A 13,929-nucleotide genomic window follows, 5' to 3' on the forward strand; every position below is an offset into this window, starting at 1 on the left:
CACTCCAGGGATTTATGTTCAGAAATTTTTCTGCTAAAGATCAATACTAAATCACTAGAAAAATATTTAACTTACTAAATAAAAAACAAGTTAATGAGTTCTGTAAAAGATTTCCCATTTCAAGATATCTTCGGAGAGATAAGAAAAACGATAACTACTTTAAAAATGATATAAACCTTTTTGTGATAGAATTGTCTCTCAATAAAAGCCATTATGTAATAACAGAGTGCCTGATTTGAAGGGACGGAGACAAATGCTAAAATTATAACCATCTTGCTAGCTTAGAGACAGCAAGTAAAATAAAATTATGTCTTATTGCAGTTACTTTTTGATTTAATTCAATCAGTAAGCAGTGCCACAAAAAGAACTGGCATGTGTATATAAAGTGACAGGGAAAAATCCTTTAAAGACCTCTTGCCATGGCATTTAATAGCCAAAAAATATTCTTGATGTCTTTGGTAAATAAATGTCGAGACTTAATCACACAGTTTGCTAACCTTGTTTCCTTAGGCACAGATGGTAGGGTCAGAAATGAGCCAAAGCAGACAGAAACTGTATTCCATGTCTATTCTGAGGGCTATCATGAGCCATCCTACTAGACAGGAGTATACACATAATTAAAAATTCATTTTATGGGGTCAGTGATGAAACAAAACTCAGATCTCTGGTTTCCCAAAGGAGCAATCTGACATCTTGATAAAGGAGAAGCTGCTCTAATTCCACAGAGAGTCCCATTAAACCTCCAATTCTATTCACAACAACACAGCATGATGGAAGAGCCTCTGCCATGGCTGTTTGGCCACACCATCTTCTCCATCCTTTTGGGTGTCTTCTGACACAACTGGCTGGTGGATTGCTTTGTACTCTCATTTTGTGACCGTAGCTCTGCATGTAGGCGAGCGAACTCAGTTAATTGCACACTTGTTAATGTTCTCTGGATAGAAGTATTTTGTGAGGTGTTGGGGCTCCTGCACATCCCAACCCTGGATTGCTCCTGTCTTCCTTGAGCTCAACCCCCTCCCCAGGGCACTCCTGTGTCTCCTGAGCCCATTCCCACTCCAGTGTGGATGGGGAATGGCCAGACAGGGCTGCCCTCTCCCAGATCCTATAACAACCCCCAGCCTGTAAGGGGCCAAGGTCTCCTCCTCTGTCTGAGATGTGACAAACAAAGCACAGAGTGGGGTGCAGGGAAAGCCTCCTCCATCTGACAGCCACACTGAAATGGGGAGCAGCACTTACTCTACATAGTAGACACCATATACGGGATCCTCAATTTTCTCCCAACCAGCAGGCAACTCTGGAAATAGAAAAAGCATTACTGAAGCCTCCAAGGCAGTTTTTTTTTCTGACAGGCAGCTGCTCCTGCCCAATGTGCAAAACTCATCAGTAGCTCGGACCTTGTTTGGGTACTTTTCAGAATGATCACAGCTCCCTCTGAAGGGCTGGCACAGCATGACACCAACATCCAGCCTGTACCCCCTGTGCTGGGTCAGCACATCGCTGGGAAGACACAAGCACTGGTCAATTTTTGATTTGCTTTTTGCATTAAATGAGCAAATGCTCCATAAATTTCCTGTCTAGGACTGCCTCAAGTACCCCCTGGTTTCTCCACCATGGCCAGTGATCCTGGATGGGGCACTGCAGGGGAAATTAATGCAGGAAAGGCCAGATGCATTTTAACACCAATCCACAAAGGTGGGTGAGATTATGGCAAAAAATTGTAGCCCACTGACAGAGACCACTTCCCCCTTCTGTACCAGGGCTGAACCATTTATGCTCACCAGTGCAGAAAACAGGATTTTTTTACTCCTTTCTTTGGGATTTGCATCACTCAGACATGAGCCCAATACAAAACCAGGACAAGATGGTTTTAACATGTATGCCACCATATGGAACCCAGCCAAGAGGGGCTGGCACGCATGGGTGTATTTCACTGCACAGCACTTCATGTAAGAACACACATTGCCACAGTCACATGTAACGGAGATTTCCTTCTTTTCACTACCATAATTAACAAAAAACAGTTCTGAAGATGAAATTAACATTTGGAAATGTATCCACTTTTGTTCCTGCTGATTTTCTAGACTGTAGATAGTACATTAACTATAATTAGTGAATGTAATGCAATCACTTCAGCATCCAACGGAGGGTTATTAAAGCTGTATGTGTTACTTAAGGGCCTGATCCTTGTGCCACTCATTTAAACACAATGTTCCCATTGGCTGGAGGTAACAAAATAATCATCCACTTAACAATACAGTGGCGTGTTTGTGTAATACTGTGAAACAACTCAGAAAAGGGCTCCACCACACTAAAAACTGTGCACATGTGGTCCTACCAACTCTGCACATTCATTTAAATTTAGAAAAAAACAACACTGTTGGATAACACAAGTTCAAATACCCCATGCAAAATAATTCATCAAAATTTAACATGAAATTTTTCAACACTGACAGCAATCTATGTCTGTTCATTATCAAATGCAGAGATTTATTTCCATTAATGGCATCAATTGCTGAGCCAATACAATCAACAATGGCCCATTAATTAGAATAATGTTGCCATAAGGATAGAAATATCTCCAGACTGGAGAGGAACAGAATCTATACAAACACACATGGACTAATTACTCAAAGTTTATGTTTGCGTTCAGAATTGGCTGGAGATCAGATGAAATCAATTTCTATGGGTTTTGCTCCACATGTCCTTTATTTGCAGGTAATGGGTAGGTTTTCCATTCTTATCATTATTTTATCCTCATTGTGTTTAACTTATTCTTTGGATTCCTTGAGACATAAGCCATTAAATGCAAGCCAATGCTAACTTTTGGGCATGAAAAAACTCCATGATTTTATCAGCGGATCGAACGCTTCAGTATCATATATTCCTTTACATCCTGCAAATTTATCTGAGAAAAAGTCAGAAAGCTAGAGGCCAATCTTGAAAGTATTTTCACAAAGGGAACTCTCAGGTTTCCAGAGGAGTCCCAGAAGGTGAAAACACCATGGGTCTGGCTCCAAGAGTTTCAGTGCAATTCAATTAAGACCTAGCATGCAGTTGGGAAAATCACAAGCTGTTGCAGCCATTTACTTTGTTGCACTATGGTGAAAGTAGAATGGTAAAGAGATCAAGTTGGGGTGAAAGAAAAACAAAAAGTCAATGAGAGAAAGGAGAAGTAATGCACAAATGCCTTCAAATGAGTTCCACCATTTTTCATGCTAAATATCTTTTGTCTATTTTGGACTGTTAAGTGCTTTTTTATTTTTAAAGTTTAAGCAAAAATTTTTGGTTTTTTTCTTCTGTTCACAAAAGATTTTGATATTAAATTTCATTTTTTTTTCTTCCCTTTTAAAGCATTTTCACAAAAGATCAGAACACCAGCACCTTCCTAACCCCAAAAATGGCACTATGCCAAAATCTTTCCAGTTTACTGTCTCTGCAGCTTTTCATTTAAGGAACAAATCTCCATGTTTTCAGATATAACAATATACAAAACTGCAGTTTTAAATTTTAACACATTTCTTGCTGATTATATAGATGCACTTTTTGACTTCTACAAGCTTCCAGCTCTAAAGCAAAAGGCAATATTCTCCACAGCCATGTTGCAGTCTAGCTTCTTAGCTGCTTTAAATGAATCTCTTTCCTCTGTCTCTCCTGCCAAACTGAAGATGATCAAGAGCATTAGATTTTATCACAAAGATGAGATTTCAAAAAACATTTTGCATCATTAGGAGCCTGAGTGAGCCATATGGTTTTTATTTTGGTACATCCATGCAGCACCAATGCAGTCTCAGAGCATTTATCAGCAGGTAAATTCAATGGACAAATATCTAATTTCACAATTTTAAGCCTTGGATAAGTACATGGATTCCTGTTGAGATGCTCTAGTATCCTGCCCTACATACAGAGAAGCTGGATGGATTCCTAAAAAATTACTTCTCCAGCCAACAGTTTCAGTTGCAGCCATGCATTACTGTGAAGGAGCTGGAGAGGAACTCGGCACACTCAGCTCTTACTGCTCCCTGTGAAGCCAGGAGGGTTGGTCCAAGCCAAGTCAATTTCTGCTTTAAAGGTTAAGTTTTTGTGTCTGAAGAACAACCTTCTGTTAAAATGAGGTGACCTACTACTCCATAGCTCTTTAGAAAACAAGAAGTTGTGAAAATGCCTTACGTCATAATCTTCTTATATTTAGAACAGAAACTGTTGATAAGTTAAGGGGCTAAACAGCTGTTGCCATCCAGTTTTTACTAACCTGAGTTATTATAACTATACTACGTTTTCATGCCCCTTCCCTAATGTTGCTGTAACCAATTGAGTAATTTGAAAATGTCTTTCTTTACACTGCAACATTTGCTCATCTCAACAGCGTACTGACGGGCTGTGAGCTCAATAAAGCTTATCTGCATTGAAAAAAAGGGAACATCTCGTGATGTTCCAGCAAAACACTTGTGCACATAAGTGCCTGCAGATCCGGAGTCAGGCTTATCAGCTAATGAGTTTTCCTGCATCTATTTTTTCAGCTCTGCTCTTGCACTAGTTCCTGATAGCAGACTGAAAGAAGGGTATTTTCTGTTTAATATTGCCTCTAAATTTGCTTTTTCAAAACCTCCCTCTCATTTTAAGCCACTGTTGTGAAGACCCTTATGAGAACACTTTGCAGATTGTTGGCGTGCATCCACCTACTTCTGATGCTACTTGGTCTGCACATAACACTTGTACCACTAAAGAGACTGCATTCGTCTTTAAATTGTCATTTCTTTCAAATTCTGGCTCTATAAGAAGTTGGGCCTCCAACATTATTCCAGGCATATTATTCAGAAGAACCATTTGTGGAGCAGTGTTCCAAGTCCACTGCTAGCTGCTGAGGCTGTATCCATCACACAGAAGCAGGGAGCAGAATACAGTTACTTGCAAGTCATTACAGAAACCAGAGCTTAATTCTCTGGTAATACAATTCCTCCAGTCTGCAGTACTATGAACTGTAAGTACAGTCCTTTTTAAAAGCAATAATAGTCCTAGTGGAAATAAAATCCTATGTAACCTCTTATCCTTTCAGCTCTCCGAGTGCACTAGAGCATAGCTGAACAGAAATAACAACTACCTCTGCCATCAGTACAAACACAATGAGCACTGCTGAGATTAGATATCAAGACAGCATCCTTCACAAAGAGATGCAGCAAATAAAAGTGTACCACATCATTGAAAATCATCTGTTTATAAAATCACTGACTGAGGGAAAATTTTAAGCTGTTTCATTCACCAAGCTCAGCCAAAGCATCCAATGCAATACTTAAACTTTCTGAATCACACTTGGCTTCTATTGTCTGGGAAATGTCTTCAGCCCCAGTGAAAAAGCATCATGAGCTAGTTCATTTCAGCTTTGGCATCTATAAGCTTTTTCCTGGAGCCAGAGATGCCAAAGGAAAAGACCCTGACTTCTGCAGAGTCCAGAAGAAATTGGCTTCAAATCAGCTTTGCAAGATTAGGGCTCTCTAGCTTTCTTCAAACTTTGAATCAGTAAGAAAATCACTGCAGATCTGAAGCTAGGGAAAAATAAATGCTCTGTGCGCTGGGGAAGTTTTGCTGATAAATTACTCTTGTTGAAAAAAAAAAAAAACCAACTGAAAGATGCAAAATGATACAAAGGAGAAAGTAAGTAATTAAAGGCTAAAAACAGTGCAGTTGAAGTCAAATATCAAAACAAGAGATGGATGATTTACCTAGTTCACTGTCCAGTTCCTCCGTGTGTACCCCTTCTTCTCCAAGGGAAGAGCAGTAAATGAGACAGAAAAAATTAAAAGAAAATTTCAGATACCAGCACCAAGCAAGAAATTCCCTACAGCAAACAGCAGAACCAGCACTAATTTTCTACACACCGAGCCCAAGCTTTCCATTTATCACACTCCAGTGATCAGAATATTGATGGGTCTGATGCACATAATGAAAGAACTGGTTCTTGTACTCTCAAAACATCTGCATCAATGGACTACTTCCATGTCATGGTTTGATATGGCAAAGTCGTGCAATTGTGATGTTCTCACTGTAGTGAGGCTTCTCCCTCAGATCCGTACGGTCTGACCTTGGCAATCTGTTCTACAGACACAAGGATCTATCATAAGGCCAGACCTGGATACTAATGAAGAAATCTGAGAGGAAAACCTCGCACCTAAATAAGGACTAATGTAGCAAGGTTTTCAAGACAGCAACTGAATTTATGTGCCTACAAGGTCCAAAAGACTTCACTGTCCTACTCAGATGATTTAAGATAGACATGAAGTGAAGTGCCTTGTTAAACTGGAGGCACAGACCCACAGTCCAGATGCACTGGTGAGGCACAGACAGGAATGCACCAGTTTTAGCAGGGCACCTGGGACAAAGATCACATCATTTTTCAAAGACACAAAGCCATCAATATTCGCTGTTGCTCCATTTATCATTATCTGCTCCATATTCATAAGTTAACAGTGACACAGATGATTAAAGTATTGCTTAGCCTATAAATAATAACAATGCAGTCTGAAAATGAAAGATGGTGACAAAACCAGAACAAAGATGGTAAAAACAATCTTGGACCCAAAGTTTAAGCCACATAAATGAATGACAGAAGCAACCAGAAAATGTAGGGTTGCAACATCTGAACACCCAAAAAACCACTTCCATGACCTCTTTGCAAAATATTCTATCAAAGCAGTTGTTTGGGACCATTAGTGTGAAATACAAATTGCAATTTCTTTTGATAGCCTAAACAACTGGAGACAAGCAAAAACTTTGTCAGGGACATGTATCCTGACGAAGCAAAAGCACAAGGCAACTGCACCCAAACAAATCTGAAACAACATCTAACATTTATTAAATTCATAAAGAGGGTGGGATGAGCCTGACAACTCACATGCACACACAGCAAACAAAACAGAGGAGTCATCCCACTGACTTTTGTGGGATGACACACAAAAGTGACCCTTGCCAAAAAATGTCCAGCTTCTATGATGCACCAAAACTAACCTTCTCTCCTCTTTGTTTTTTGAAACATAATTATTCTTATGTGCTAAGCAATATTAGAGCAGCTAAGCAAAGCAATGCAGAGCCCTGCTGTAACTATGAAGCAACTGGTTTAACTATTGAATGTTAAAAATATCCATTAATGAGCAACTTGGTGAATGAAGTGAAGGGGTGTGTGGGAAGATGAAATTAGCTGATTTTAAGAAGTTGATAAACAAAGATGCCACTGCTCTCCAAAATTATGAACTCAATGAAATACAATAATACCAGCTGTATGTTTCTGTTCCAAATTAAGCAAATTATTCCAATGTTTGCTTTACAATTGCTAAGAGGACAAGATAAAGACTTTCCCTTCTGCAAGGAGACTTAGAACTGTGTAACAGAGGAGCTCTGTCACCCTCTGTAGCCTCGTGGTACAGTAGCCTCGTGGCTGCTCCTCGCCTGGCACATCCCTGTAGTTTGAGGGTATCCTGCACTGTGCACTAGGAAGTTGGTGACCTGCTTCATCACAGCAGCCAAGACTGCAGAGGAAAATTCTCACACACTGCAAAATCTCACCAGTGAAAGATAGGAGAGGTTGAAAAACTGCATGTGTAAAAACAGTAACAGCAGTTCTGGAGGCCAGAGTAGAACCTAACAGTGAAAAGGGATTGAGTTGATTCTTTTCTGAAATAAAATTGTGATTCTTACTGAGATGACTGACACCAGTAGGAGGTTAATCATATTATGAAAACTGATTTTACAAGGACAGCACCAACACTGATGAAGGAAACTCCTTCATTTTTAAGAAGTGTCTACCATGATAGTACTGTATTAGCCAAGATTATGTATTTGAATACCATCACCTTTCCTGGTCAATAGACCAAAATTCCCTCACAGGTTTTTCCAAACATTTAAGTTATTTTCATAATTCCCTTTTTCTTCCAGCATCTCCTAAAGGAAAGAACCTCCTTTAACAGTCCTGCATTTGGCTGCTCTAAATCGGACAGTGGCTTGCATTTCCAACATCTCAAGGAATACAAAATCTTATCATTGCAAATTTTCAGCGTCAGAAATCTACACTTTCAAATGGAATTTGTTTTCAGCAATCACAACACTGCGCAGACTGTCAGCATTTAACAGTAGAAGTGAAGCAATTGAGTTATTTCTGCTCAAACAAGGAAATAATGACATAACTCTCTCAATCCATGTGAAGCAGTTGAAGCATAACACAGCAGAGCATGCAGAGACTCAGTTGTTCCCTCCCACACAGTGATCCAAGGAGCAAACATGTCAGACAGCTTTGAGTCTTGTTGAACATCAGTGACTTTTCAAATGCCTTTGCAAAAACAGAGGCCTCTTACTTGTAGCACCTCCTCGATTTTTATTAAATTATCTGGCACCTCAATGGCTGTTTTACATTCACAACAATTTTACAACATAATGGATATTGTCTCTATGTACTTACTAATAAACCTCTTTTTTTAAAAAAAAAAGTCTTTCTGAATACTAGTTATTAGGAAGAGAGAAGGAAAAGAAAAAGTTACCTAGGAAGAGACCAAACACAGTATTATATCACTATTTTAGTCTCTTACCATCATCTTCACATTCTTCTAGAGGCTTCTGCTGTTTGTTCAGGCACCGTGGATCTAGCCAAGATGTTGTTTTTGTGTTATGGCTGGAAACCAAAAATGGAAATATGACCTTTGTTAATAAAGCAGAGTTGAAGTATCCCTGACATAAAAGTATATATCCTCTTTATTATTCAACAGACCTGAAGGCACACTGTTGATTCAAAGAAACAGCTCTACAATTTGATGTTGTGCAAACTAGTCAACCAAATCATAAGAACTTTGGCATTGAAAACACAAATGAGTGAAAATATACAAATCAGCACTCCTGACTGGGAAGAGGCATGTGAATGCTGCAATATTATAATATTAATTTCCAAATTTTTGTCTTTGGTGGCTTGCTTTTTAATTCCAAGAGCTGTCTTTGAGCTAAAGGCAGAAGTTTCCCTTCCTCACTAAATTACGCAGTGATCTTTGTTCCTACAAAAGACCTTTGACACGTCTAGAGTTGACCCAAGCATTAGTCAAAAATGGTTTTGATCAACTTTATGATTACACAAATAAAAATGTTCTGTCTAAGCCTTTGGTGGAAGCTGAACAGCTTTACTTTCAACTCTTCCTTTCCACAAGTCCCCTGACAACCTCATGATGTCAGTCTCAGAGGTGAAGGCTGCACAGTAAATAGGCTTAAAACACATTTTTCTATAAGTTATTTCCTGCCATAATTCCATTTGCCTAAGAAGACAATCTGGCAATATAATGCCTCCTCTACAACCTGGTGTCATCTTAGACACAACCTACAAAGATATCCCTCCAGTCCCTGAGATATCACTTATCTAGCTTAGCCTTTAACACTGCTTAACAGTTTTAAGTTTCAATACCGTAGTAATGCTATTTACTTCTCCATCAAGGTCTCAAAGAGGTTTACAAACTGAACTTTAGCCTCACAACAGTCTCATGAGGGCTCTGTAATGAGGGCCATGATCCCTGAGGAACTAACAACCAACCAGCAAACTTGTATTGTACTGGAAGAAAAGGGGCCAGCCCTGCTCCCAGGATCTGAGTAAATAAAAGGTCCTTGTTTTACACATCCTACTACCCAGCCCTCCCAAGGCAGGATGAGCAAATGTGTTTAATCCTTATGGGTGCTTCAGGGCAATTAATCGGCACCTAGAAAACTGAATAGCAGAAATTCAGCAAGTCAGGAAATTAACAAAAATAAAGCAGAGGGGGTCTGCCACCTTATAAATAAGCAAATCTGCAGTCTAGCTGAGAAGGAGGGTGGTGGGAGGAGAGCAATAGAATATTTGCATATTTCTTGCACTTTTGTACTCGCTAACCCAAGGCTCACAACAGTGTAGTTTGCTGAGGCACAGAAAATTTAGCTAAACACCTTTCAGATCACACACTTAGATGGAAAGGATTGTGTTAGACCTGTAACATGCACAGGTAACATGGGACTGGGATATGCTGTGTAATGAAAATCCCAATTAAAGCACCAGAGAAACATATCTCAAGAGCCAAACTGCTTCAGCTAAATTGGGATTGGTTATCTGACACACAGCCCTGGCCCCACTGGACCTGCACTGATTCTGCACAAGCTCATGCTGCTCCCTTCAGCACCCTGACTTGATACCCAAAGCAACACAGATGTTGGAACACACATCTGAGCTGGCTTGGGTCCACACTGCTCCCTAGTTCACTTTCTTGATCTGGTACAAATCAAGCTAAATGGTTTCTAGGCTCAGGGTGTCGTTAGAATTAACAGAACTGCAGTCATTCAGTGCTGCATCCACACCAACAGGTTCATGCACAAAATCAGCCTCATGGGAATGTATCCTCAAACTGCACTGCAGGGAGGGAGCAGGTGCAGCTACCAGACCTTCACATCGCATGGGCCTATGTGTACAGGCTATGTTTTCCCAACACATACATGATTCTCCTCCAAAAGGTCTGACAAATTATTTAGAGGTGCTACAGTCCTGCATTGTTGGGAGAACACAGACACAGCAGCCATAGGGCTGGGTTTGGGGAAATTGGTGGTGGCAGCAGAACCCCCAATGAAAACACCTGTAAGGAAGGACAGCAGGGGCCCCTGTGGGGTCAAAAAGGGGAGCTTGGGCAGCATTTACTACTCATCATCTGAGCAGGAAATGCTGCCCAGGAAGGGAAAATGGCAGGCTGAACAGGCTATTAGGCTGCTCTATATATAAAGGCCAGAAAGTACATCAAATAATGAGGCACCCTGAGGACACAGTGAGGGGCAGAAAGCCATGCTCAGGGTAATGTACACATCTTGGTTTCACCTAATGAGAATTTGCATTTTGCCTTTTCGACCTTGTCTTACACTTGGGGACTGTTGGAGCCTCTTCAGGTAATTGAGAGTGCCCTGGAAAATGGCCTTTTTTAGAGCATCCCTTTCCCAGCTGGTGAAGGGCTGCTGTGGTGCCCTCAGTCATCCCAGCTCCTCAGATCTTCTGGCAATTTTCTCTAATGTGTTCCCTTGCCACTGAAGCCAAAGGAAAACCTGCTCTTGAACCTTTCCCTGGCCCAGTCCAAAAGTCCCCTCTCCTGATGACAAGGCAGAACTGCTGCCCTCACAACCCTGATCCAGCATAACTCTCCACAGGAGAGAGGGGTAATTAGCAGAGGAAGATCTTCTGGAGTAACTGGGCATTGGCTTCTGGTACAGTTTCCACAACTGCATTAAACAGACCATCAAATCCAAAATCAATTCCTCACTCCTTCTTCTGCTCGGCAGCTAAGGGCTTGAGTTTCAAAGGCTAATTGAGTGTTAATGTCTAGCTAAACTCTGTGCAAGACATCTCTGACACTAACAGGTCCTATTTTATAAGTTACTCCTACCTCAATAAATTTAGACAAGTATAATTCGAGACTATTATTTATGGCATGAAAAAAATCAATATCATCATAAAACTGCTGACAGCAATCAGCTCTTAGGCAGACTGCAGAGCATAAGGCATTGGCGTACCAAACTTGCTGTGCCTACCCTGCACTGAGCTGTAACTTTTGCAAACCACTGGAGAACATTAACACATTTGGCCCATTTGCTGTGACAAGGCCACAACACACAAAGTCCATGCCTGGCTCTACTGCCTGCACACAGGACTGGAGGAATCCCCTCTGCTGCATTACACACAGAGGCAGGCACCAGAAATAAAGTCTCAGCCCTTCCAATTAGGAACTTTCATTCCACCTGTGAAAACAACTGGCCCGTATTTTATAAGTGTCTGTTGCTTTTGTAACTACCCTCATGAAACAAGCAATTCCCACTGCCTTGGAACTCAGGAGTAATTTCGATGTTAATCCAAACAGGAAATGCAAACCCCCTTCAGAAGCTGTAAAGAACTAACAGCTCTGCAACATAACAGTATACACTAAATATTTAATACACACACGTACACACACAAAACGCATCCACGGAGGTTTACTTATGCCCAAAGAGAGGGAGAGAGATGGAATTAGAACAACAAAAATGTGCTTTACTCTATAAAATAGACTTCTCCATTCTCCGTGTAGGCCATCTCCCAGTTTTCCGGCAGAGGACCTAGGTTATCCTCGGCAGAAGGAGGTAGGTATTGAGGGAGGTTCTGAGATGGTTCCGTGGTGGGGACGTGGGTGTGGCTCTCAATCGCAGACGGTGGGGCTGCCTCTCTCACGATCTGCGTGTTGTGCTCGTCTTGGTCACCAGACTCTGCTGCAGAAGAAACGAGCACAGATAAAAGTGAGAATCAGTCTTTTTCTTCCCCGGTTTGCTCCTCCGGGTTTATCCTACCAGTTTTCCTCTCCTTGACTTTTAAGTCACAAGACACAGCAACAGATGAAGTGAGGGCAGTGCCCCAGCAGTCTCTGTGGCAGCAGGGGTGAGCTCACCCTGCCCACACACACTCTGGCAGCCAGACCCTTGCTGAGCAAATCGGGAGCTGTGATCAGCTCCCGTGTTTGCTCCAACAGGCCCTGCTGAGGTACCAAATTCTTCTAAGCTGTCTGAGGCTCACTGGTGTAGAGGAGCTCAGTGTGCTTTCGAGCAAGCTTACAGGTTCACTCCTGCAGTGCCAATTGTGGGACAGGATTAGGAGGATAAAATTTCCTGTTTGAAGAATGATCAAAAGAGGAGATTTTACATGTGCAAAATGTTGCCAGAAGCTCAAATTCAACAACCTGATGGTGAATATCTTCAGTGCAGTATGCTATTTTAAATTAAAAATTATAATGAATGTCAGCACTGTACCATGTGTCCACGTGTTGCTGCTCACTAGTGCCCGTTCTTGCTGTCTGAGGAGGTTTATTCCACAGCTCATCACAGTATTCTTCCAGTCAAAGTCAGTCAGGAGTATTTTATGCTTTATCTGGCCCTTCTCCCTCTAAGGAAATATTTCTAATGCTTGTATTCATGCACTTTTGAGCTGTATCCATGAAACACTGCTGCTCATCCATTCCATCACTAATCACAGTAAATGCTCCCCAATAAACAGGTCCATGCCCTCACTCCTTCACAGAGAGGTTTTGGCAACAACAGACGAATTCTAAAATTAACCCTGTGCCTACCAAAGGAATTTTCTCTGTTTGATTCTTGAAAGGTGTTGAAAGTTTATGGCAGTACCTCCACATCCCCTGAGAACATCAGTACAAGCACAGACAACACACTGAGCAAAAGACAGAGATCAGTGCCACCCTTGGCCATGTCCCCAAGGAGTGGGACTGAAACAGAACCTTACCACTGCTCTCCACACCAGAGACCATGGACATCCTCAATCCACAGCCCACAGCCCTGGAAATAGCTCCTTCATTATTCTAGTCTGTGTGCTGCCACTACCAAAAGAGAAGAACATAATAAACTGGGAGGAACAGGAAGAAAAAGATCTAGGCTATATCAGTACCCTCAGTGCTTGCTTTTCAGCCCTCCTGGAGTTTGATATTTTTAGGTAGAAGATGACAAGATAAAGAAGCATGAAAGAATCATCGCCAGCTTAAAACTGAGAGTATAAACATGCCAAAATCTGGAAAACACAAGTTACCAAGAGGTCTCCAAGGGAAGCAGGATCATTTTAATATGGCTAGCACACTTACATGTGAAATAAGCATAAGGAATCACTTTGGTATAGGAGAAATAACTCTTTTCTTGATTCTGTGCCCATTTAATGAAGGCAAGGGGCCAGGGTGTGATAACGTTGTGACAAATGAGCTTCATCTTCCAGTACTTCATCTTGCAAAGGAAAACAAGGAAGAGAAATGATGCTCAAGCTACTTCAGGGGCACCAAACTGAGATGGGCGGCAAGTAAATCAAACAACAGATCTCCCACCAGCTTCCTCCCAAAATCAGATCCTGTGACAAAGGCTGAGGCTGCTATCATGTCA

The 13,929-nt window shown here is 41.3% G+C and overlaps 1 protein-coding gene across 1 annotated transcript in view; it reads right to left on the bottom strand.

Moving 5' to 3' along the window:
- The window catches only part of MAGI1 (membrane associated guanylate kinase, WW and PDZ domain containing 1), a gene marked incomplete at its 5' end in the record, with an annotated part of 290,109 nt that overhangs the window by 59,913 nt on the left and 216,267 nt on the right, over nt 1–13,929 (bottom strand). Inside the window, 4 exons of the mRNA XM_082288537.1 lie at nt 1,240–1,297; nt 5,721–5,759; nt 8,574–8,656; nt 12,057–12,267. Of these exons, the coding sequence (XP_082144663.1) occupies nt 1,240–1,297; nt 5,721–5,759; nt 8,574–8,656; nt 12,057–12,267 (391 nt within the window). The remainder of the gene's footprint in view (nt 1–1,239; nt 1,298–5,720; nt 5,760–8,573; nt 8,657–12,056; nt 12,268–13,929) is intronic.

The sequence above is a fragment of the Coloeus monedula genome, assembly GCF_965178545.1.
Source record: "Coloeus monedula genome assembly, chromosome: 11".
Taxonomy (NCBI): domain Eukaryota; kingdom Metazoa; phylum Chordata; class Aves; order Passeriformes; family Corvidae; genus Coloeus; species Coloeus monedula.